The sequence below is a fragment of the Malaclemys terrapin genome, chromosome 6 (genome assembly GCF_027887155.1).
Source record: "Malaclemys terrapin pileata isolate rMalTer1 chromosome 6, rMalTer1.hap1, whole genome shotgun sequence".
Taxonomy (NCBI): Eukaryota; Metazoa; Chordata; order Testudines; family Emydidae; genus Malaclemys; species Malaclemys terrapin.
The window spans coordinates 27,038,768-27,062,974 of NC_071510.1; the positions used below are offsets into that span (position 1 = coordinate 27,038,768).

A 24,207-nucleotide genomic window follows, 5' to 3' on the forward strand; every position below is an offset into this window, starting at 1 on the left:
CCTGGAAAAAGAGGGAAAAAACAATGATGTACAATAACATAATAAAGAATAAAGTTGGAAATTATTGAAATTTCTGGAAAAGCAGCTATTACTTTTTTCAGCAGAATAAATGAACCTGTTTAAATCAGAACAACTCAAAAGATTAACCTAGATTTTAATAACCCAGATCTTCATAAGGTGTAAAGAACCATAGCTCCAATGGGAACTCCATCTCTTATTGAAGTCAATGGATCTTTGCCAATTTACAGTATCTGAGACTGGTCCCCTCACTTTAAAATTAAAGCAAATTAGATTTTTATGGCTCACGATAGTGGAAAGGGTGCAGCTGCACCCACCAATTTAGTAGGAAGTAGGTTTGCCAAAAGCATGGGGTTCAGATGTGTGCACTATGGAGAAATGAGACTTTTATAACAGAGTTGTGAGTACACAGCTTTGTGTTTTGGGTATTTAACATTGATAAGGTTTGAAACATGTATCAACACCATTGTGTGTGCTGAACTGAATAACTGGTTTCTGACCGTGACTTCTCCATGTGTTATATTTTCAAAGCAAGGAACAGAGTTTTAACCCTTATTAATGTCAGTGTTTTTATTTCTATGCCAAGTTAGAACTACTTGGAGTGCTTCTGCATTCACAGGGTCTGCTAATGAGACTCCAGTGTTTACACGAGTTGTCCATGTTTCAAGAGCAATCTCTGCAGCAGTCTTTCTAGTCCTAAAGGCTGTTGTTTTAACTATGTATTGCTTAGTACGTGCTAGAAAGAGAAAAATGAAGTAAACTATATATTTTGTATGCACTTTTACCTATGCTTGCACATTTTACAGTAAAAGGAGATGCACGCAGTTCTGTATTTCTTTTCTTGTTCACTGCCTTGGTTTGAAAAACCAATGTACCAAATAAAGTGAACAAGAAATGCCAAAGAAGTTAAAAATGTACAGCAGTGTCAAGTAAACAGGGATACATATCTATAATTAAGACCCAGCCCACTAGAATTAACGAAGACTAAAAAAGATAAATTTGCCCCTGCAGGCAGACTGTTTCACTAACTACTCAGCACAAGTAGAGCTAATAAAAATCTATTTCCTGATTATGACCTTTAATGAGCCTTTAGGCTACAGTTTCACAGCAACAAGACAGACATGGGAATATATCCTTACAATCATATGCCTTTCCATGTATTCTGGGATGGATGTTCTCATATTCTAAATGTATAGCTATGTGAATTTCATCTTCATTCAGACTGCATAGATTATAAACTTACTTCCAAGAATTGAAGCTTTTGCAAAGGCTTCTGGGAGGCAGGGATTTCCAAAGGAATTAGGAGCCAAGTAGCCACTGAAAGTCAAAGGGAATTGGACACCCAACTCCCTTAGGGCCCTTTGAAAATCTTAGCGCCAATTCCCAAATTCTAGACATAAAGCTTTTGTCATTGAGCAGTGACATTATATGATGGAATTTTACACTCTGTAGCTGCATCCTGATTCTTCAAGAAATGACTGTTTACGAATGGTGCTGGCATGTGCTGTATGTTAGCACAGGTACATGTTGCTGACAAGAAGAACAGCAAGGTTTAGGTTGGTAGTGGGGGATGATCCTGGAGCTGAGAGAAAGAGGTTGGGAGGGAAGAGCTTCTGAAAAGACACAAACAAGTTAACAAGAGGTTCCAACAGAGTCACTGTCTCCTGATGTGGTCTTTCAAGGGGTCTCTGCTTCTCCTGACTGGCCCTACTTTGTTTGTTCTCAGGTAAGTTCCTGGACCTTCACTTCCAATTAAATCTATCAGCTGTTCAATTTGAGGGTTTGTGGTCTTCTTGGCTGCAGAGTTTTGTAGCCATGCTGGTCCCAGGATATTAGACAAGGTGTATGAAGTAATATGATGGAGATGGAGCCTGACAGGTGCAGGGCTGTCACCCCTTTGCTATCCCAGGTCTTTCTAACACCTCTTCCATCTCTGTATTCTCTCCTGTAGAGCAGGTCTTGTTTTCTTTATTGGTTGCAGCTGTGGGTGCCTGGTTCTATGACTGGCAGCTCTGGCATCTGTTTGGGGTGTTAGCAAGCTGCTTGCTTGTAAACAGGAGAGGCTCTTCTGCCTCCTCTGTCTATGCTCAGTATTGGGATTTTAGACCCCTTTACAGCCTCTTAATGATCTAATTTATATTGGTTTTATACACCATGGGCCAAATCCTCAACTGATGTAAATTGGTATAGGTCCACTGATTTCAGTGGACCTGGGCTGAGGATCTGGTCCTGTAACTCTTATTTCAGCTGTCACTCTTAACTATGGTGTTAATGAGATGAGAATCGGGCCCTGTTTAGGGAAGGAGGGAGCCGGAGGTCCCAGGTCTACAGGAGTGAAAGATGGGATAAAGATTCAGAATGGCCAGTTAAACATACACCCAATATGGTTTGGAAGCAAAAAGAAGAGTTTTTGGAGCCTTTCAGAGATAGAAAGTGGAGAAACAACCTGGGTTCAAAAGAAAGGTCTTATGATCTTGAGGAACATAGAGAAAGACTTTAGAATATCAAGACGGAGTACTGAAAGTACAAGCAGAAGGAGGAATGAGGTCAAAAGAAGAAAAAGAAAGATGGAAGTAATCAAACAGAAAAAAGGCAGAGATGAAGAAAAGTGAAGCAGAAACAGCACTCTAGCAAATAGCTTCACATCAGGGAAGAAGTGCCAATTTTTATAAAATCAAACAACAACCACAACAAAATCACAGGATCCATAACCTCAGTGACTAGCATATTTCCCTAATGGCATAGAAGCATGTGACAGGAGATTATACAATTATGCTATCAAGTACTGGCATCGATGAATACAAGCCATTGTGTTGCATGTGAAAAACTCCTTCTGTGTTGTGAATAGCCAGAGGTGTCAATTTTTTTTCTTGGTTTCCACAGTTCATGTGAAATGCCTTCAAAAGTACCTAAAAAAAAAGTGGAAACAGAGAATAAGGGAGTGTTATGAGCTTTTAAAATATTGGGGCTGTCAAGATGGGAGCCTGAAACACATTTGTAAATGCATATGACACATTAAAGTCATTTGAAAACCTCTTATGGCTGTCACTGGCTTGTCTGTGCCTTAAATCCCCGTACCAGCATTTCAGGAAACTGTGCTCCTTTTGAAACTCAAAAGCAATGCTGTTTCTGGAAATGGCCTTTCATTGCTTCAGGAACAGATGGGTCACTAATCATGGTAAGCTTTGGTAACAGGAGATTATCAAATTGTTCTGAAGTTTGGTTCATTTCACAAACACCCAGAAGTTTTTTCCAATCCTACAGTATACAAATTTAATTTGAAAAAATAGGCTTGATTCTTGGGGACACAGCCTTGCTCGTGATATTTCATCACTTTCCATTGCAGGTAAGCAAAACTTTAAAAAAAATAAAAATATGCAGAATCAACGACATGTTTCTAAACCAAAAAGGTACTGGGGAAAGTACTGAATGGCACACTTGCTGCCACCCTGGCTTCTCCAGACATCTGAGACATAGTTTGTTCAGCCTTCATGAGATTATTACACTGCTTCCTGAAAGTAAAGCTCCTTGGCCTCCAGTAATACATACTGTACTTTAAATACTGAAGGAAACCATTTTCAAGTTATCTACATCCAAATATTTGACCAAAACTAAAGTTGTTACAATCAGAGACATTATTCTAGGTTAATGTTTTTTAAACTTCATACAGTCACCAAGATTTCCTTTAAAAAATCTTTTAAAAGGAAAATAAAAAGCATAAAAAGAAAAAGAGCCCCAAATTGCCCAAGCTTCACACCAGAAGCCCCAAGCCAGAAACTCTATATCCCAAAGAATGAGTGGCACTAGCTCCAAAGGCACCATAGCTGGTGGTTTGGGAGGCTGCATCACAGCCATGCAGGAGCAACAGGCATGCAACCAGAAGATTTCTATGCTGATCTGTACTGGCATAAACCAGGGCTGCCCTCTTACCAGCAAAAACCCTTAGATTGGGTTTGCCTTGTCACCCTATGCCATCTACTTTTTCCTGGGGTGAATTGCCATGTAACCACAGGAAGAAGGCATGCACCCTTCCACCTCTTCTTATCTAATGCAGTAGCAGCCTCTGAATCAGCCTAGGATGCTCATGCTCCCAGAGACTAACCCATGGGCTTCTTATTAATGAAGACAATGATAAAAAATTATGTCCAGGGTTTGAACATGGGTGACACTTTGTATGTTAACTTTGAGGAAAAATTTGATTAATGTGTTCATTAAGGACCACACATAAAACTCCAGCGAAACAACTTGGATCACCTCCTCTACCCTTCTCCCCCTCCCCCCATCTATTGTAACTGAGAACAGCAAAGACAGCGAAACAGGAGAAACAATCAATGATGAATCCAATGACAATATGCTTGTAAAAGAGGAAGATCAATTTAATCAGTGAGTCAGCTACTTTTGAATTGAGGCCCAAAATCCGTGTGTGAAAATACATGCACAAGTGCATGCCCCAAGTGTATTCCTACACTTGAATGAGATTATAATAGCTTATTCTTTCAAGATGTTGAGCACCCACATCTCCCTTAGTCTTCCATTTGATTTCACCCAATTCTCTTGACCACCTATTTAAGTCAATGGGCACTGTGCAGGTGATCAGCACCTGTGACAAGTGGGACACCAATGACCAATATACAAATGACTAGTTAGACATCTAGATAGTCATTTGTGCCCACTAACATGGGATTTGAATGAGGTGGTGCAATAGCTACTTGGACAGATGGGCATTCAGCTGTTGTGCACAAACATATATATGTGTACAAGCCATGGGCTAGTTCAATCATGAATTAATAGGATTTCAGTAGGAATTAGCAGGAAATATTATGGCCTGTGTTATGCAGGAGGTTAGACCAGCTGATCAAAGTGGTACTTTTGGCCTTAAAGCCTTATAACCTGGGCTTCTCTTTTGCAAAATGAAGTGGCCCATTATGTGTCTTTCTACCACAGAATGGTTAGGGATGGATTTTTCCAAAGTGCTGAGCACCCACAGCTTCCACTGACTTCAGCTGAAGTTCTGGGTACTCCACGTGAGCAGTAGGCCAAGTAGGCAAGTTTTATGGGTCATCCTACTTTGGCTAACCCCCTAGATGAGCCTTCTGCTCTGGAGGGATAGTTCATAGATTCATTATAGAACAGACTTTTTATTCTGGCTTTGCTTGCTTGATCAGATTGAAGCATCCCCAAAGTGCTATCGGAAAAATCTTATAAGGTAGATATGCAGGGACTTAATTGACGAATTTATAGATTTTCCTTGTTAGCTCTGTGTGTGCATATTTTTGCTTGCTTGATTTGTTTACATAGTCCAAGTTCTTTCTGTAAATATTTAGGCTTCTAACTATTCTGAGACTGGCAATGATTTTTTTTTTTTTTAAAGAAGATCCAATTCTTCAATCTTTTGACAGGCAAAACTTCCCTTTAAAGCTATGGAGAAAAGGACTAATCAGTTTTATAAGTGTTACTGATATTTTCTATAAATCTACATCCAAATTTTCTCCAAACTTCATAATGGCAATAACATATTGTTCTAGGATCCTCTGCATTGGTTTGGCCTCTTACAGAAAGTGGGAAAGCTGTGAAATTTGGATCTAGATATTGATCTGAACTTCCCCAAAAGTTTGAGGTGGGATGTGGTATTCTAATTTGGAAGAATAAGACAAAAAAGGAGAGAGTGGATGTTTAAGGCCTTAACTAATATAAATCATAATAGCACCAATTGTTTCACTAGAGCTACCTTAATTTACACCAGTTGAGGATTTGACTCCTGGTTTTCAAACCTTGAGAAGCTCAAGACTGTATGCCACAAGCATAATCCAGTTAGCACAGTTGCACTTTGAAATCAAGTATTCATGATCCCAAATTGCTAATTGAACATCTCACTGGCCCTTTGGGTATGCCAATACTCAAGTTACATATGTGGATAGTAACTGTCTTCTATAAAGTATCACAGCATTCTAGGCACTGTGTCAACAAGAAGACTGATAACTCCGTATGAAAGTTAGGCATATGCAATCTTATTTTAGCATGGCCTTATGCGTCTCCAGCTTTAGAAACTAAAGCTCTCAATAAATTAGGGTAATTATCAAAGGGTAACATTGTCAAAAGCACTTCTACAATTTAGGAGTCCAAGTGACTTAGGCACTTAGCAAATGTCACCTTATGACAAGGTCATAGACAGCTAATTGACTAGATAATTGATAAAATGTATCTGAAACATCAACTTTCATTATTATCCAAACACAAATAGGACTAGATGTATTTTCATAACATCCTTCAGGAGTTCAGGCAAAAGGCAGCCGATAGGTAACTGTGTGTTTTAGAGTAGCAGCTGTGTTAGTCTGGATCCACAAAAAGAATAGGAGTACTTGTGGCACCTTAGAGACTAACAAATTGATTTGAGCATAAGCTTTCGTGGGCTACAGCCCACTTCTTCAGATGCATAGAAGTGAATATATATTGAGGACATATATATACACCAACTCTGAGAGGCCAATTTTCTCTTACTTAATTGGCCTCTCAGAGTTGGTAAGACAACTTTCACCTTTTCATGCTCTCTGTATGTGTGTGTGTGTATACACACACACACACACACACATATATATCTCCTGTGACAAAGTTCCTCCTCTATCTTGGTGGGTCCTGTGCTTATTGGCAGATTTTCTTGCCTCAGAGATTCACCATGTGGGTTGGGGAACAGCCCAGAGACCTTCCCCTCTGGAAGGGCCCACAGTCCAGGTCAATTGGGAGGAACCCAGGCCCACCCGCTACTCCAGGTTCCAGCCCAGGGCCCTGTGGACTGCAGCTGTCTATAATGCCTCCTGTAACAGTTACATGACAACTACAACTCCCTGGGCTACTTCCCCATGGCCTACTCCAATCACTTTCCTTATTCTCACCACAGGACCTTCCTCCTGGTGTCTGATAATGCTTGTGCTCCTCAGTCCTCCAGCAGCACACCCTCTCAGCTCCTTGCACCTCTTGCTTCCAACTACTCACACAACAAACTGAAGTGAGCTCCTTTTTAAAACCCAGGTGCCCTGATTAGCCTGCCTTAATTGATTCTAGCAGCTTCTTAATTGGCTCCAGGTATCCTAATTAGCCTGCCTGTCTTAACTGGTTCTAGCAGGTTCCTGATTACTCTAGTACAGCCCCTGCTCTGGTCAATCAGGGAACAGAAAACTACTTATTCGGTGACCAGTACATTTGCTCTCTACCAGACTCCTGTACCCTACTGGTCTGGGTCTGTCACACTCCTCAGTATATGTTCCATTATGCATCCAATGAAGTGGGCTGTAGCCCACGAAAGCTTATGCTCAAATAAATTTGTTAGTCTCTAAGGTGCCACAAATACTCCTGTTCTTTTTGTGTGTGTTTTGGGTGTGCCACAGAATGCAGCTCTGCTACAATCTCTGTATCAGGTCCACAGGGGGGAGATTTGGGAGCATGAAATGGACATAAATCCACTGACCAAAATCCACATGTGGAGGGGCTGTAGAAAAGCTCTGCCTTGTGCCTGCCAGCATAGGGGGAAGACACTTTCAGCCAAAATGCCTAAAGTAGTACTTCTGTGCACCCTTTTTGGGAAGCAAGATTTAGGATTTCAGGAGTTAGAGTTGCAGGATTGACTGCAAAAAAAAAATAGCAGCTAGATTAGAAGGGAGAAGACAGGGAGTGGACAAGGTGAAAAAGGAGAGAACATAACGGAAGCCCTTCTAATATTAGCACCCAACAACTAATTGGCCCTGGTCTGCTGCAAATGGCAGAATTCAGAGGAGCACTTGAGGGTCACAGTTAGTTGAGTCAGAGTTCATGGGTCTTAACTGGGTCATATGACTCATAGGTTGTAAGGCACATTGGGATTATTGACATTTACCTAGTAGTAGGAGGAAAAATAATTTCAGTAAATGAGCTGTCATCTTGAGACTTGCATATGCACAGGAGGGAAGGAAGGATAGGGAAGCAATTTCTGCAATATACCAGGTATGCCTTTGAAATGTTTCCCAAAAAATATTACATGCTATCTTGATGCCATTTGCCACTTTTCCTGTCAGAACTTCCCCTCTTCCTGACAACAGGGATGGGGTGAGGAGGGGGTTCAGGAGAGAGTGGGTGACTGAGTAAAGTCAGTTTTGGTCAATGGGAAATTTATAGAAGGATCTCAGGATATGTCCCATGCTGGCAGGAGTGATCTTGAAGCAACTTTAGCATATAGCTTATTTTCAACAGATGAGATACGTTGTGACTGATTACTCAAAATTCCATAAAATTGAGCTATGAGAGTTCTCTATCCATCAACAATCAGAGACATGCTAGGTTGAGTTATGGGTCACTTCTTGCTACTTGACTGAACCTAACCTGAGGATGAGACCATGGTGCTGCATTGAGTGGCAATGATGGGATTTCACAGGAAGGGGAGTATTACCCTAGAAAAAGTGGCTCTTTCTTCCTTACAGTGGGACCATGCTGGCTCAGCAGGTTAATGATTAGCTGAACATGGACTATTTGCTTGTGTGAAATTATAGCCTTTTGCTGTGTAAGTAACAGCTGTGTCCTTTGTTGTGGCCTGCCCTTTAAAATGTCATTCTTAGCATTTAAAGGAATACCATTACACATAAACTTTCTCCGTTTTCTTTGTCTAAAGAATAGTCTGTTTTCAAAGAACCTTCCTTAAAAATAAAAGCCTCTACTGTTGCTCTGTTTTGATTTCAATTACTTGCCTCTGACCTTTGCTAAAACATGTAAAATCACAAGGAGATCAGCGTGAAAGAAATCATATGCTGTTGAAATACTTAAAGCCTGAGGAAACTCATTGAAGTAGAAACAGATTAGAATGAGAGAGTGGGACAGGCCAAGCCAAGTTCTGTTGGCAGAGCCAGGATTAACAAGCAGACAGAAACAGTTTAGTTCAGGGTAGGAGCAACTGTAGAACACATTAAGACAAAACAGGAGCTCAGAAAAGAGGTGCTCAGAGAGACAGCAAAAAGGTACAAGGCGGTTGGTTTGATAGCTTATTAATTGCAGACTTTTCAATGGAGCAGACAGTAAGAGCAGGGAAATACTAAATGCAGAACAAGAGAGATAGATCAGTTTAATTCAGAAAAGGTGGAGGTAAGTCAAAGACCACTAGAAATGCTTGGATTGAAGATGCTAATCCTTAGCATTATTTAGTGATAGTGAAAGAATATCTGTCTGGAAGAAGTGCAATGAGAATTAGGGTTTGGGAAGCACTTTCAAGTCTGTGAGTGGAGGATCTGAGGCTGAGGGGATAGTGTGGAGTTTTGTATCACTTTATCTCCTCCCTCTCTCTCTTTCCTTCAGTGTCACTTGCGCTTCACAAGACAGAAGAGAACAGAGTGTGCTGGCTGCTGGCTTCTTCTTGCCACCTCTCCTGGATTATTATTATGCAGCATTCCATGCTGTTGTGCTTCTTCTTGCCACTGCTCCTTACCCTGCTCAGCCAAGCAAGAGCTCAGTTCCCCCGCCAATGTGCTACGGTTGATGCCTTGAGAAGTGGCGAGTGTTGTCCGGATTTTTCTCCGGTGTTCGGGCCTGGTACTGATCGCTGTGGTTCATCTTCAGGAAGGGGTCAGTGTGTACCAGTGATAGCAGACTCACGGCCCCATGGCCCACAGTACATGCATGATGGCCAAGATGACCGCGAACAGTGGCCCTTACGCTTCTTCAACCGAACCTGCAGCTGCAATGGTAACTTCTCTGGCTATGACTGTGGGTCCTGCCGACCTGGCTGGAGTGGAGCTGCCTGTAACCAGCAGATCCGCACAGGTAAGGGTATCAAAAATAGAGAAGAGACTCTGCTGGCCACCAGTGCTAAGTGTAAAGTGTATTTGGCTTCCTATCGCCTTTAAATAGTAAACTATCCCTGACACCCAATTTAGAAATCTATATTGCAACAGGACTGTTAAGCTGGGTTGTCAATTCAGCCAATAATGCCTTGGATTGTCAGAAGTGCTGAATACCCATAAATCCCAATGGAAGAAGCAGGTGCTCAGCACTTCTGAAAATCAGGCCCTAAATATATTGATAGTAACAGGTAGTTTGAAATGTATAAGTGAGTAAGAATGGAGAGAGAATTCAGTAATATTTTCTCTTATTTAACTTTCTAAACTATGTACATACTTTTAAGGTTTAAAAATCATTAGTCATTGGATTTTTTTTAATGTTTAAATTGCTGGATTCTCTAAAAATATATGTGTGAGTGACCATAAACAAGAGTTGCTACCTAGACACCATGAATGACTCTATCTAGAGTGGGTGAGATGTGATAGATCTGTAATATAAGTAAGCAGCGGCTATTGCAAAAAAAGCAACTGACTTTATTTTCACCATAAAAGTAATGTTAAATACTCTGTACACTCCAAAACAAAGGTTAAAATAAGGATTACAAATTGAAAATGTTTACAATTAAATTCCTGAGAACAAGCTTAACTAAAAGACAAGAGACCCAAAAATCTTATTCAAACTCTATGCCTGAACAGGCAACCTGAAAACAAAATGCTCATTAATCAGGGCTTGCTGAAGACAATGGAGTTACATCAACTTATACTAGCTGATCTGGCTCTGGCCCTTTACCAACTACTGAAAGTGACAAGAAATAGAAAAAGAAACTTTTAACAGGCCTACACAGACCTCATGAAATAAACATGAGTTTATAGAATTGTAAAATTAACTGCTGTAAGATCAGTTTAAAAACAGTTATTAGTTAGTTTGCACATCCGTAATTGATACCACAAATAATTTTAAACTATGGGTTGATACAATAATATATTTTGAATTATATATTTTTGTTGGCTCCAAAATATCTATTATAGTTTGTTGGAGCAAACATTTTGAAATACAAATAATGTAGTGCATGTAACTAAATACAGTACCACGTCTAAACATTTCTAAAGAGTATATTTCTGGTATCTTTGTGTTAGTATGTGTGGTATTTATATATAGATAGATAGATACGCCTCTACCCCGATATAACGCTATCCTCGGGAGCCAAAAAATCTTACCGCGTTATAGGTGAAACCGCCTTATATCGAACTTGCTTTGATCCACCGGAGCGCGCAGCCCCGCCCCCCCGGAGCGCTGCTTTACCGCATTAAATCTAAATTCATGTTATATCGGGTTGCGTTATTATCGGGGTAGAGGTGTGTGTATATATATATTAGTATGTGTGACAGTGTTTAGGGTTTTAGTTAAACTCACAAGAATCAAAATCCCACTTTTCTGGATATGAAGTTACTGGGAGAAGTCCACTGAAGACTAAGAGAAAACTCTCATTGACTTCAGTGGGGGCAGGATTTCATCCACTGTGTCCACCACTGACTGTGTATAGAAATGTAGTTGTTTTAGAATTCAGGATAGTTGTGATAACTAAAATGGGTGGCTGTTTCTGGAAATCAGAGGAACTTTTATCTGTGACTCAAGAGGTAACTTGACCTCTTTCCACCAGTGAAATTCTTCTCAGCAGAGATATAATCCAGGTTTTTGCTTCTCAAGCTCCTGCATTTTGCGGCAAAGGTTCAACCAAAGTGATGGGCTTTTTAAAATGTTATAATAGAATATGAGGAGGCAAAACTTTATAATGTAAAGGCTGGTATATAGCACTCTCTTATTCATGTTAAAGCAATACCATGAAAAATTATGTGTACTGGATTTACCTTTGAAGTGTGTCTGACAAAGAACTCACCCTTAAATATCTAGCTGTTATCAACTCTAAAAACAAACAAACAATAATAATAATAATAATTAATAAAAAGTAATGACAGGTTTCAGAGTAGCAGCCGTGTTAGTCTGTATCCGCAAAAAGAACAGGAGTACTTGTTAGTCTCTAAGGTGCCACAAGTACTCCTGTTCTTTTTAATAAAAAGTAAGTATGTGATAACTCTTCCAAAAGCATTAACTCAATCTTTTTTCCACCATATGCATTCATCCTAGTCATGGGTCAGATTCTCCTGCCCTTTCTCATGTTGAGTACCACCTTACCTCCAAAGTGACCCCAATTAAAACAACCAGGCTGCCTGAGGAAAAAGGTATTACTTATAGTGAGTAAGGACAATAGAATCTGACCTTGTGAAATGAGATGTGGGTATTCACTACCTTTATAACAGATTTCTGTTTAATCTTTAAAGTTAGGAGGAACCTTCTGGACCTGAGTGCGAAGGAAAGGAATGATTTTGTCAATGCCTTACACCAAGCCAAGGCTACAATACATCCTGATATTGTCATAGCCACCAGGAGACATGAGGAGATATTGGGACCTGATGGCAACACACCACAATTTGAAAATGTGTCCATTTATAACTACTTTGTATGGTCCCATTATTACTCTGTCAGAAAGACTTTCCTTGGTGCAGGGCAGCAAAGTTTTGGAGGAGTGGATTTCTCTCATGAAGGACCAGCCTTTCTCACTTGGCATAGGTATCATCTACTGCAACTGGAGAGAGACATGCAGGTGAAGTTTGCCTTAATATTGAAATTGCTTTTGTTCATGTTCCATGCTGTCCAGTTAAAGAGCAGACTGTCTTCCCCCATATTCCAATGCAGAGAGATGCATTGCAGATCTTTCTAGCTGATTTCCATTACTCAATTTCAATTCCAGTATTATCAGACATATTAACATCATTTGATGGGTTTTAGGTTGCTAGGAGCATATAAAAAGTAGAAACACTATTTCAAATATAGCAGTCTAAAAACTATAAAATTTGTCTCAAAGCTTCCTTTAAAAAACAGCAGTATTCCCTATACATTTCCTTTTAAATTCTGTAATTTATGCAATAAAGGCAATTGTTAATGATGCTTCTAAATCGTTGGGGCTGATTCTTGACTCACACTAGTCAAAAGCAGGAATAATTCCAACAAAATCAATGGATTTGCAGTGTGAGATCAGAATCAACTCCTAGGCTTGTGATTAGCTCAAACATCTAGAGAAAAGAGCAAATCAGGAGATCCTATTATATATATCAGTGGTTCTCCATCTTCCTCATTCTGTGGACCACTTCATAAGAGAGAGAAAGATCTGTTTATGGACAATTGCTCATCCCAGTGACTCAGTTCCCCGCTGCTTAATTTGCAAAATGTTTCAATATGAGGAAGAAAATCCATGGTTCACTGTTTGTCCATGGAAAGAATATGAGCACCTAGATATCCAGAATCACATTAAGAATATAGGGAGTATGTAGATGTCTAACCCCCAGTTCTCTTCACGTTTTTAATTTATGATTGCCTGTCTTATTAAAATTCCTGAGTGAAAAAATACACATATGAGAAAAACATAATTTCTTAAAATCCAGGGTGGGAAATAATCAAATTGAGTTTTCTGTGAGCGGTTCACAGATGATTAAATGAACGCATATGGCAGTATGTGCTTTACATTTTGTCTTTGATTTCTAGCAAAATATTTGGTTGACTAGCTGTAGATAATTCTGTCTTGTGTAGTTGATTGCAGATCTCTGAAGCCCTCACATAATGTTCTTGGGTTCATCAGAATGGAAGGACAGGAGGAAATAGACTAAAAGCTTCAACATTCCTTGTGTACATTCCAATCCCCAAATCCTATGTGTTATGTATCAGTAAGAACGGATTTATAGTACATGTGATAAATGAGGGAAATGTTGCCAAAATAGACAGATGTTTGAAGTAATTTAACTATCACTCCACAAACTAAACATTAATGACTAACTTGGAGATCATTATTAGTCAGGTAATGACTGACTACTGGCAATTCCTACCTGAAGTGGAATAGAACATCTCATCAGTAAAGACCCCCTATTTTTAAAAAATAAAGGTAAAGGGGAAGAAAGAATAAATTAAGATAAATTGAGCCCCCAGAAAGGCTAAACCCACTTTGAAACCAGAAATTCCCCTGAAGTCAGTAAGATTCCTGCATATGGAATCCTTGAAAAATCCTAGTCCTTAATGAGTTAATAAACTAATCTAATATAGGTTAGTAAAGTAGGTTATTAGTGAAGTTAATTTGATGGTAATTGTGTCCTAGTGAATTTCACAATTGCCCATCTCTAATCAGAAATGGAACTGAATCGCAAACATTTAAAGAGCAAACCTCTTATCGTCTTTCCCACTACTCTTTAGTCCTGTAGTTCACTGAAGGCAACTTGCTTATATGTTTGCTTTGCTTGTCAAAAGCCAGTGCTATCAAGTTTGATTATCCTTAAATATATTTAATATTAAAATAGAATTATTTGGAAAAAAATAGGATAGCAGTAATGTCTTATGGTTCTTAGTACAGATAATCTGGCTGCTTTCTAAAATACTTCAGGAAAGCATCAGGTTACGGATCAAATTAGATAACATATGCAGTGCTATTAATGAGAAAATTCAGTGACTCAGTACAACAATTTGACTCTGAGTGCTATCAAAGGCCCAAAGATAATAAACTGAGAAATTAAGGGAAAATGTTTTTCTTTATTCTCTTTCAGTTATGGTAATCCTAGGGGTTACCTGTAATAATAGCAGGTAAACATTTTTTGGACACGAGTGCTGGGTTGGGTTGGGTTGTTTTTTTTTTTTTTAAGTTGATCAAACGTAGCACTTTGATTTTGCTAATGGGGATATGTAGGATGGGATTCTCCAAAGCATCTATATCAGTTTGGATAACAAGTCTCATTGAGATTCAGTGGTGCCAGTGCTCTTAAATCACTTTGGAAAATCCCTCTCATTATGGATATTACATTGTTCCAGTGAAGGCCCATATTAACATAGTGTTCCCGTGGTTAGGAGATGCTACAGGATCCCTCTTTTGCACTTCCCTATTGGAATTTTGCTACTGGTGGAAACACCTGTGATATTTGCACAGATGACTTGATGGGCGCTCGAAGCAATTTTGATGTCTCTCTTATAAGTCAGAACTCCATTTTCTCCCAGTGGCGTGTGCTCTGTGAAAACCTAGAAGACTATGATACCTTGGGAACCATTTGTAACAGTAAGTTTGTCTGCTGCCAGTTTTTTGAGCAAACAGTCCTATAATAGTAAATAATCACAATCCTTTGCTTTTCAAATGCACTTTCCATCAGAGGATTGCAGAGAGTTTTACAAACATTAATGAATTAAGTCTCTCAACACCCCTCTGAAGTAGGAAAGGGTTTGTCTCCCAATTTCACAGATGAGCAAACTGAGGCACAGAGGGGTTAAGCAGCTGCTCTGGAAACTTGGGGAAACAGAAGAATTCATTCTGAACCTAGTCCTCTTACTCCCTTTCTCATGTGTTAGCCACAAGTATATCATTCCTGGAAGAACAATTAATACTGTTATATGCATTTTGTTACCTTTGGCGCCTGAATGTGGTAGCGTCCATCTAGTTATTCCTTAGCTTTGGATATCTTCCAATTCACACGGACAACCACGTTCATAACACCTACATTGAAAGGGGAGAACACATAACACTGTACCCAAGTGTGGGTAGCCAGTGGCAGGGACTGAACCTCAGATCTCTTGGTCTTAATACATGAACCTCTACTGCCTGACATTTAAAAAAAAGGCATTTGCTTAGCCAAGACTGCAGCCCGCTCATCAACTTCTCTCTGTGGCCCAGCCACCACTCGAGGGGGACAGAGCACCACCCTGAGTGGTTTACAAGCACACTGAGCAAGATCATTGACTCCTGGCCCAGCCCCTTTGTTCAAAGGAATCAGAAATCTACTTATTAGGCTGCTGAAGATTCCTAACCACCTGCTCCCAGACCTGAGGAAGTAAGGGGGATTTCAGGAGTGTGAATGGAATGTGTTACACTCCAACTATCCCCAGCCCTAAAGAGCCATTGCAGCGTGTATAGGTGAGAGCAACACTGAATGCTCTAACATACACCGGCCCTCGACCTCCCACAGGACCAGGGGGCACATCGGTGGCTTTGAATAGTCTTTGCCGTCTCCCCAAATTGGATCCTGAATCAAGTCAAGTTTAGCCCATCCCAAAGATCTGGCCCACTGTTCTGCCAGAATGTTGCTTCATGCTTTATCATGCCTTTCTTTCTTCTCCCAAACCCCCAGGCACAGAAGGTGGTCCAATTCGAAGGAATCCTGCTGGAAATGTTGCCAGGCCAATGGTTCAGCGTCTCCCAGAACCACAGGATGTTGCTCTTTGTTTAGAAGTTGGTTTGTTTGATACTCCTCCTTTCTATTCCAATTCAACAGACAGTTTCCGTAATACAGTAGAAGGCAAGTATCACAACTAAAAGTGCCCGGAACCAAAACAAAATGGGTGAGGGGACTAGCCCATCACACTCACCAGTTTTCCCTGCAGTAGTGAATAGAAGTATTGGCTCTGGGATGGGACACTGGCCATTTAAATTGTTTTACTTTTGTTAGCTTAGTGTAGTGAATAACTGTCACAAATTTATGGCTGATCCCTGAAGAATACCAGACTCTGTCTGGCACCCATATGTATGTGCAAGGGAGCCTCACCTTTCCTTTGAGCCCCTGCACAGATACAAAGAGAGTCCCTGCACTCAGGAGACACAAAAGCTTTGTGGAGCCAGTGCTGCTGATGGTGCTGGCTGTTGTGATATAAATTGGTCAATCGGTGGGAGGATCCAGGGTCATGACCTTTCCCCCTGATTTTAATAGCCAGTAGAGTTGGCCAGGCATGGAAGAAAATGGACACTACCCCCTCTTCAAGGTTGACACAGTTGCTATACTCCTTGGAAACTCCAGGAGGCATTTTGCCCCAGAAAACTCCCAGAGTTCCCAGTGGGCCTGGGTGGAAATTAGGGTAGAGTGAGACCTGAGTAAGTACTAGGGTTGTCAAATGATGAAAAAAATTAATCATGATTAATCACGCAATTTAAAAAATGAATTGCAATTAATCACATGATTAATCACACTGTTAAACAATAATAAAATACCATTTATTTAAATATTTTGGGGTGTTTTCTACATGTCAAATGCAAAATATTCAATTACAACACAGAACACAGTGTACAGTGCTCACTTTATATTTTTGATTACGAATATTTCTGTTATAAAAAACAAAAGAAATAATATTTTTCAATTCACCTCAAACAAGTAGTGTAATACAATCTCTATCAGGAAAGTTGAACTTAGAAATGTAGAATTATGAACAAAAGAATTACTGCATTCAGAAATAAAACAATGTAAAACTTTAGAGCCTACAAGTCCACTCAGTCCTACTTCTTGTTCAGTCAGTCACTCAGACAAATGCCTGTTCTCACTTTCAAGTGACCTTGTAAATAAGAAGCAGGCACCAGTATCTCCCGTAAATGTAAACAAACTTGTTTATCTTAGCAATTGGCTGAACAAGAAGTAGGACTGAGTGGATTTGTAGGCTCTAAAGTTTTGCATTGTTTTGTTTTTGAGTTCAGTTACGTAACAAAAAAAAAATCTACATTTGTACGTTGCCCTTTCACGATAAAGAGATTGCACTAGAGTACTTGTATGAGGTGAACTGAAAAATACTATTTATTTTATCATTTTTACAATGTAAATATTTTTAATAAACATAATAATATAAAGTGAGCACTGTACACCTTGTATTCTGTGTTGAAATTGAAATCAATATATTTTAAAATGTAGAAAAATATCCAACATATTTAATAAATTTAAATTGGTATTATATTGTTTAACAGTGGGATTAAAACTGATTAATTTTTTTAATCATGATTAATTTTTTGAGTTAATCGCGAGTTAACTGCAATTAATCGACAGCCTGAGTAAAGACTTCAGAATTTGATCCTTGATTAAAATGATCTTCACACCTTGGATAGATGGAAGTGGCCTGTACATTTCTTGCATAAATCATAGGTTGGTAAATACAGAGGGCCAGATCCTTGGTCCTGGCTCCAGCCACTTGTACTGTCTCAGAACTGGAAAACTGTCCTAATGGGGCAGCCAAGGATTCCCCATTGGGTGGCATAAAGCTGGTGTAGCTGGCTCTACACTACCCACTCTCACTCTTCACTCCTTCCTTTAGGATGTGTGTGAGGCCACAAAGGGCGAGGAGCCTATAGGCAGTTCTAAATTATGTTGGGAGTCGTTTTGGCCCCCATTGGCCAGGACTGGAGGGAGATGGGAAAGTAGCTTAAAGCCCCATTTCCCTCCCCACACTCACTGGTGTGCTGAATATAAACTTGGTGTGGCAGAAGAGCTGTCCCTGAGTATAGCTCTGCTGCTACCAGCTTGCAATTGTGAAAGGGTGGCCCTTCTCACCTGTGGAATAATGAGGCAGTGTTGGCACCCATCTAGTAAGGCTACCCCAATGGTTACATCTGCTCAATACATTTACTCTGGTAGCTGAGTCAGCAAAGCTATGGAAGAAATCTTTTAATATTAAATGAAATTACTATTACATTATGTAAGCGGGGGAATGGTCCTGCTATTGTGGGGAACTTTTCTGACTTATGCACTACCCCAGTGAAGTGGGCTAGCGAAAGGATCTGAGTCCTCGCTCCCAGTTCCTTTACCCAGAGGCCTCCCTGCCCTTGAGGACTCCCCTTCCACTCTCCTGTCTGGCAGAGTCCTCGTAAACCCCGACAAAGCTGGGCCCAGGATTCCTGGGGGGCTCGACCCCCAACCCTGCTGTGGTCACCCAGGACAGGGGCTAGGGTGTCCCCACTCCAGGGTACTCTCTGTGCACTGGGCACCTCCCTGACCCACTGATCATTTCATACAATTTAAAGCAAATACAAGTTGTTTAATTAACAATTAATTTTAAAAAAGAATAAGGAAAAATGGGAAAGGTTAAAGGAAAACACATTACCCTGCTCTGTGGCAGGGAACATCACAAACAGTGTCTCTGGAACGTCAGGGCAGTTCACAGTCTGTTCCTTGTAGGTCCCAGGCCTCCTTCTCAGGCCCTGGCTGTGCTGCAGAGACACTGCGGGTTGGACACTTGCTCTGGTGGTGGCCAAACGCTCTCAGGCTCTAGGTGGCAGGACCCTTTTTTGCAGCATCGCTCCTGCCCGGTCGGGGTTATGATCCCCCCCTCCAAGTCTGGCCTGCAGAGCCTCTTGGCTGAGGCGTCTCCCTGTGCTGGGCCCACTGCCCAGGGTCCCCCTCGCTCTCCCCAGCTGCTCACCGCACCCGGCTCCGGACTGCTCCAGCCCCAGCTCCAGCTCCAGCCCCACTCGGCCTCAGCACGGCTGCTGCTGCTGCTCTGCCTCCAGCTCCCTGGGCCGCTTCTCTGGCCCCTCGGCTCTGGTTGCTGCAGCTCTGCTATCTCTGAGCTGTGCTCTGGCTTTGGGGCTGCAGCCCTGCTCCCAGCAGCTTAGCTTGGGCCCCTGCTCTCTCCTTAGCTCGGCCCCACCCAGGCAATTCCAGTTCACACAGAGGACGGGATCCGGCCTCCTGACTCTCTGATTAGCCTGCCTGTCCTGTCAATCAGGCTGATCTGGAGCATTGGCCTCTCCCCATTATTCCTGGGGACTGTCAGTCTCAGGCTTCTGATTTGCCATCAACCCTTCCCCTTTTAGTGCTGGGAGCTAGCCAGCCAAAACACCCCCACTGAATGTTAGTAAGGGGGCAACAGTCCCCTTACATATAGAACATCAAGGCCTTAGTCATAGACCAGAACCCCTGTGTGCTTGGTGCTGTGCAGACACGGAAAATGATGGTAGGATAAAATGGAGGCTGATGCACAGGATAAACAAGTGAACAGATCAATCATTAGAGCTCTGCACAGATACAAAACTTGTATCCACATCCGATCTGCAAACATGGTCTTCAGATATCTGCATACACACCTGCATCCATGTTTGTGGATATCTGCGGATATAAAATGGATATCCACAGATTTGCAGAGCTCTATCAATTGTTACCCCAACTGGGCCATATAAACCGGCCTCTATCTTAACTCTACAAATCAAATTCAGAGTGAAATTTTCATTCAGAAGCACCTAAATTGCATATACAAAAAAGGATTTGGGCATGTACATCTGAAAATTGGACCCATGTGCTTTAGTCTCTGCTCAGCTTAACTCTTCTTCTTTGTAAAACTCCAAAGAATTAATTCCAGACCAGGCTAGTAACCATGATAGGTTACCAAACAGTTAACTTCCAAATAATGGGCCAGATCCTCCGCTGGGGTGAATCGTTTTAGCTCCGTTAACTCCAGTGAAGCTACGCCATTTTACAACCGCTGAGGATCTAGCTCACCTCGTTTATCTTGAAGAATACATCACTGGAATCTGGGTGAACATGTGAAGTGATTGAGAGTTGTGGCTGCTCAGGATCTCTGGAAAAACTGGCCACCACTATCTAGTACCTAATGGATTTGGAGACCTATTTTTATACACCCAAGTTTGAAAAATTTGCCCCAGATTTATAAATTGGAGGAATTTTCATGATGATTTAAACTCTCCGACACCACATTTTTCTGTGCTAATGATGCTAGAGGAAATCTTAGACCACTACTCCAGAAAGTGGTTTTCCAAAGTCAGTGTGTTGGCAGTCAATGTGTAAAAGACATGTGGAAAGCTGAAGTAACAGCTGGCCCATTAGGATACATGGTAGCATCATCACACTTGTGTCGGCAGATAGTGGCTGCATTGATGGTTTCAATTATGTCCAGAGCCATTTAGAACTGAAAACTATAGCTTCAGTGGCATGCTAGCAAATGATTTATTGTTGCCACTGTTGTGCTAAATCCCACTTTGCTCCCGTGACACGCAGAAGCAAGCTCATTCCACGCTCACAGTATTCTTTTGCAAAGATTATTTTGGTCTGAAAATGACATACTTTCGGGGTGTAGCAGCCACGTATTTAACATATCAATAGGTAGAGAAGGAGCAAGTCAACTATATTAAAACAAGGCAACAGAGAAAATAGCATCCAACCTAGATTGCTGCTTCGGAACAAGTTTTTCACTAGGATTTTCACTGTGTTCCTCTTTATTTGTATACACAGGATACAGCGATCCTTCAGGGAAGTATGATCCGGCAGTTCGCAGCCTTCATAATTTGGCTCATCTGTTTTTGAATGGAACAGGAGGACAAACTCATTTATCTCCAAACGACCCTATTTTTGTCTTCTTGCACACATTTACTGACGCTCTTTTTGATGAATGGCTGAGGAGACATAATCCTGGTGAGATGCATTTGTTTGTTATTTTCCGAGCTTAGCAAAGTTGCTACCCATTCAGAATAGGTCGACTGGATCTTGGTGGACAGTGAGTACCCTCTGCAGTTAGGATATGAAGGTGGAATAAATGTCAGCATTGGCCTGCTAAACCCAGAGTTGAGAGTTCAATCCTTGAGGGGGCCACTTAGGGATCTGGGGCAAAATCAGTACTTGGTCCTGCTAGTGAAGGCAGGGGGCTGGACTCAATGACCTTTCAGGGTCCCTTCCAGTTCTAAGAGATAGGATATCTTTATTTATTTATTTTTATTTTATTTAACAACATTGGGATCTTTTTAGTAAAAGCTGCTCATTAAGGAGGGAATCCTACCCCACATCGAGCCTCCACCCTTTAAGTGTGTGGAGGAATGTGGCTGGGGTAGGTCAGGCACAGGTCAGGCAAGAAACTTTTGCAAATACGTTGTATCTCAGAGAATGCAGGCAGATGAATCATGGAATCTACTGAAGCCTCAGGTTCCACAATCATTCTGTGGCCTGGGATGGAGAATTTCTTCTTGTCTGCCCAAAGAATACCTCAGTGCACAGCCCAGTTATTCATTTTGAGTTACATTGTGATCTGCTGTCTCATGGATGTTCAAGAAAGACACATCCTTTATAACTCAATCGCTGCGCCTGCTCCCTTCAGGGAGCAAAGGAGCCAGAAAGGGGTAGGAATAAAGTAGGCAAGACTGGGGCCAGTGAACCAAGAGACAAATCTGTGCCACTCTAATGGACAGTGCAGAGGGCATTCACCCCCGTCTACACAAAATAGGAGATTGTGCTTCACTTGGGGCAATGCAGCCTTCCACTACTTCTTACACAGGAATCTGTTGCAACCACACAACAGAGCCCTTTTTGTGTTGCTTCCCAAGGAGGGAGAAAGAATTTTTCATACGTGTTTTGAGGGAAGTTATCCTACATCTTGATGGTACAGAGTGGTTACATAATTTACCCCAAGATCTTGTAGCATTTCCCATGGCATCTCTAATAAGGAAAAAAAAAAATGCTCCAACTATAAAAACTGACTCCAACTGACCCTTTTTTAACACGACTAGGTAGATCACACACTGCTATCCTAATGCAGCAAGTGACAAATTCAAGGCTCCAGCCACTTAAATTCGGCACAAGACCGTGCTGTTACTGTGCTATAACAGCTAACCTTTCAAAATCTTACAGTGACATTCAATGTTCATAGTAACATCAAATGGCATAACAGAACTGTTCATTACTGTAGTAAAAGGACTAGATCATGGCCCCAGAGATCCATCTATATGCTCATATCTCTTCTTGTACACGGGAAGAGATCGATCATTAGTTCCGTAAATGTAGGCCTACACTTTCAGAAGAGATTAGCGATGTGGGGTCCCAACTTGAGACATTTTAAAGGGTCTGACTTTAAAGCCAGAGCTGAGCAGCCACCTTCTGAAAATCAGACCATGTCTAAAGTTGGGACCCAAAATCACTAGTCACTTCTGAAAATGCACGTTTGAATAATACTTTGTTTCATGCAGTTCTTCAGTCTCTTCAAATGTAACTTTTTGATCTCTGGCGCCACTGTGAAATAAAGGAAGGGTGCCTTAAATATTTTGTCCTCTCTGCCTGTTTTTAGACAAGTGTTCTCAGAATGCCCTGAATAGAATTTGAATCACTTTCATTTTTATTTATTTATTAAAATGAAACCTTGTTTTCCAATTTAGATATTTCAATATACCCACTGGAGAATGCCCCTATTGGACATAACCGGCAGTATAACATGGTGCCATTCTGGCCCCCAGTTACCAATAATGAGATGTTTGTTACTGCACCAGAAAACCTGGGATACAGTTATGACGTTCAATGGCCAAGTAAGTAGTTAAAAGCTTCACTTTACTCTCATTGTGTCATCCTCTCTTCATTTTGTGCGTGTCTGTGTGTATGTGGGTCATTTAGCAAAATTGGGTTCAAATTTCAGAAATTTTAATTTGACATCATTTCAAAAGATTGTTTACCTGTCCAAAGTTGGCTTTTAAAGGACTCATATTTGGACTATAGTACCATACTATTATACCCTGTGCATGCAATTAATCATAAACAGAGATGGGCCTGAACCAAAGATCTCAATTTGGACATTCCCAAGCTTTGAGGAAGTTCTGATCCAGAGCCAAACTTTAGCCCTGATCCACACACAAGTAAACCTTTATGCCTGTGTGGAATTCCAGTAAGGTCAGTTGGTTCTGCATGGGCTCATGGGTCTGCCTATATAAATCAGATTGCAAAAAAAATGTCTTTGTAGCTCGGGCCTATCTTAAGTCTATAATGAAAGACACTGAAGTGGACCTAACCTTAAGCATTTTGTTAAATAATGATGGAGATTGAGATTTGATCTAATTTTCAGCTGTATCTCTTGAGGCTTAACTTTTTTTTCTCTGTTTGTCTTCCTGCTTCCTTTCCACTAGGCCGGGCTCTGCAGGTCACAGAGATCATAACTATTGCAATAGTGACTGCATTGATTCTGGTTGCAATTATTTTTGCTGGTGCTACATGTATTGTGCACGCTAGGAAAAACAAGGATGAATTGCATCAGCCTCTTCTCACTGACCAGTATGAGCGGTATTCAGATGATTATGATAGCATACCAACCCCAAGCCAGTCTATGGTTTGAAGAGATGGGGTTTTTTTACCTGCATCTAACAGAATCTGTTTCTTCTGCTGTATTTTATAAATGCCAATAATGGATCTGCCCTAAAATAAAGCACAAAAAGTGTCAATTGTATTGATATATATGCTTCAACTCCAATCTCCTCTTTCCTCACACTCCAGGACCAGTATATCACCTCTGAAATACCAAGTGCTTATCTTGATAGACCCTCACTAATTTCCCAACCCTCGCCTTATAGCCTCCCTTATCCATATTCCTGAATAAGTGCAGTGATTTTCTAAATTGTCCAGTACCAGTAACTGGGAGTAACAACTTGCCTTTCCTGTATTCTGTGTGGAAGCCTTTTCACAGGTGTACCTGAATGAATGTAGGGCCTGCCATTCTTAGTCATATTGAATACTAACTTACTTCACAAGTCAACCCCCTTAGCTGACTGGAGTAAGGCAGTGTGGTCCAATGGATATG

The 24,207-nt window shown here is 41.0% G+C and overlaps 1 protein-coding gene across 3 annotated transcripts; it reads left to right on the forward strand.

Moving 5' to 3' along the window:
• The first annotated feature begins 7,976 nt into the window (after positions 1–7,976).
• TYRP1 (tyrosinase related protein 1) lies at positions 7,977–23,860 on the forward strand. 3 transcript variants are annotated; one of them, XM_054033026.1, is made up of 8 exons: positions 7,977–7,992; positions 9,331–9,795; positions 12,153–12,475; positions 14,758–14,962; positions 16,026–16,193; positions 20,895–21,074; positions 22,802–22,948; positions 23,540–23,860. In XM_054033026.1, the coding sequence occupies exons 2-8, from the start codon at positions 9,414–9,416 to the stop codon at positions 23,743–23,745; spliced, it is 1,611 nt and encodes a 536-aa protein (XP_053889001.1). In that variant the 5' UTR covers positions 7,977–7,992; positions 9,331–9,413; the 3' UTR covers positions 23,746–23,860. The 3 variants fall into 3 exon arrangements, with proteins under 3 accessions (XP_053889001.1, XP_053889000.1, XP_053888999.1); XM_054033025.1 differs by lacking the exon at positions 7,977–7,992 and adding an exon at positions 8,865–9,120; XM_054033024.1 differs by lacking the exon at positions 7,977–7,992 and adding an exon at positions 8,865–8,996.
• Positions 23,861–24,207: the final 347 nt, after the last annotated feature.

Coding starts and splice junctions, on each gene's coding strand:
- TYRP1 (XM_054033026.1), top strand. CDS start 9,414: ATGCAGCATTCCATGCTGTTGTGCTTCTTCTTGCCACTGCTCCTTACC. Junction 12,476..14,757: donor AACTGGAGAGAGACATGCAG/GTGAAGTTTGCC, acceptor TCCCGTGGTTAG/GAGATGCTACAGGATCCCTC. Junction 16,194..20,894: donor TTTCCGTAATACAGTAGAAG/GCAAGTATCACA, acceptor TTGTATACACAG/GATACAGCGATCCTTCAGGG.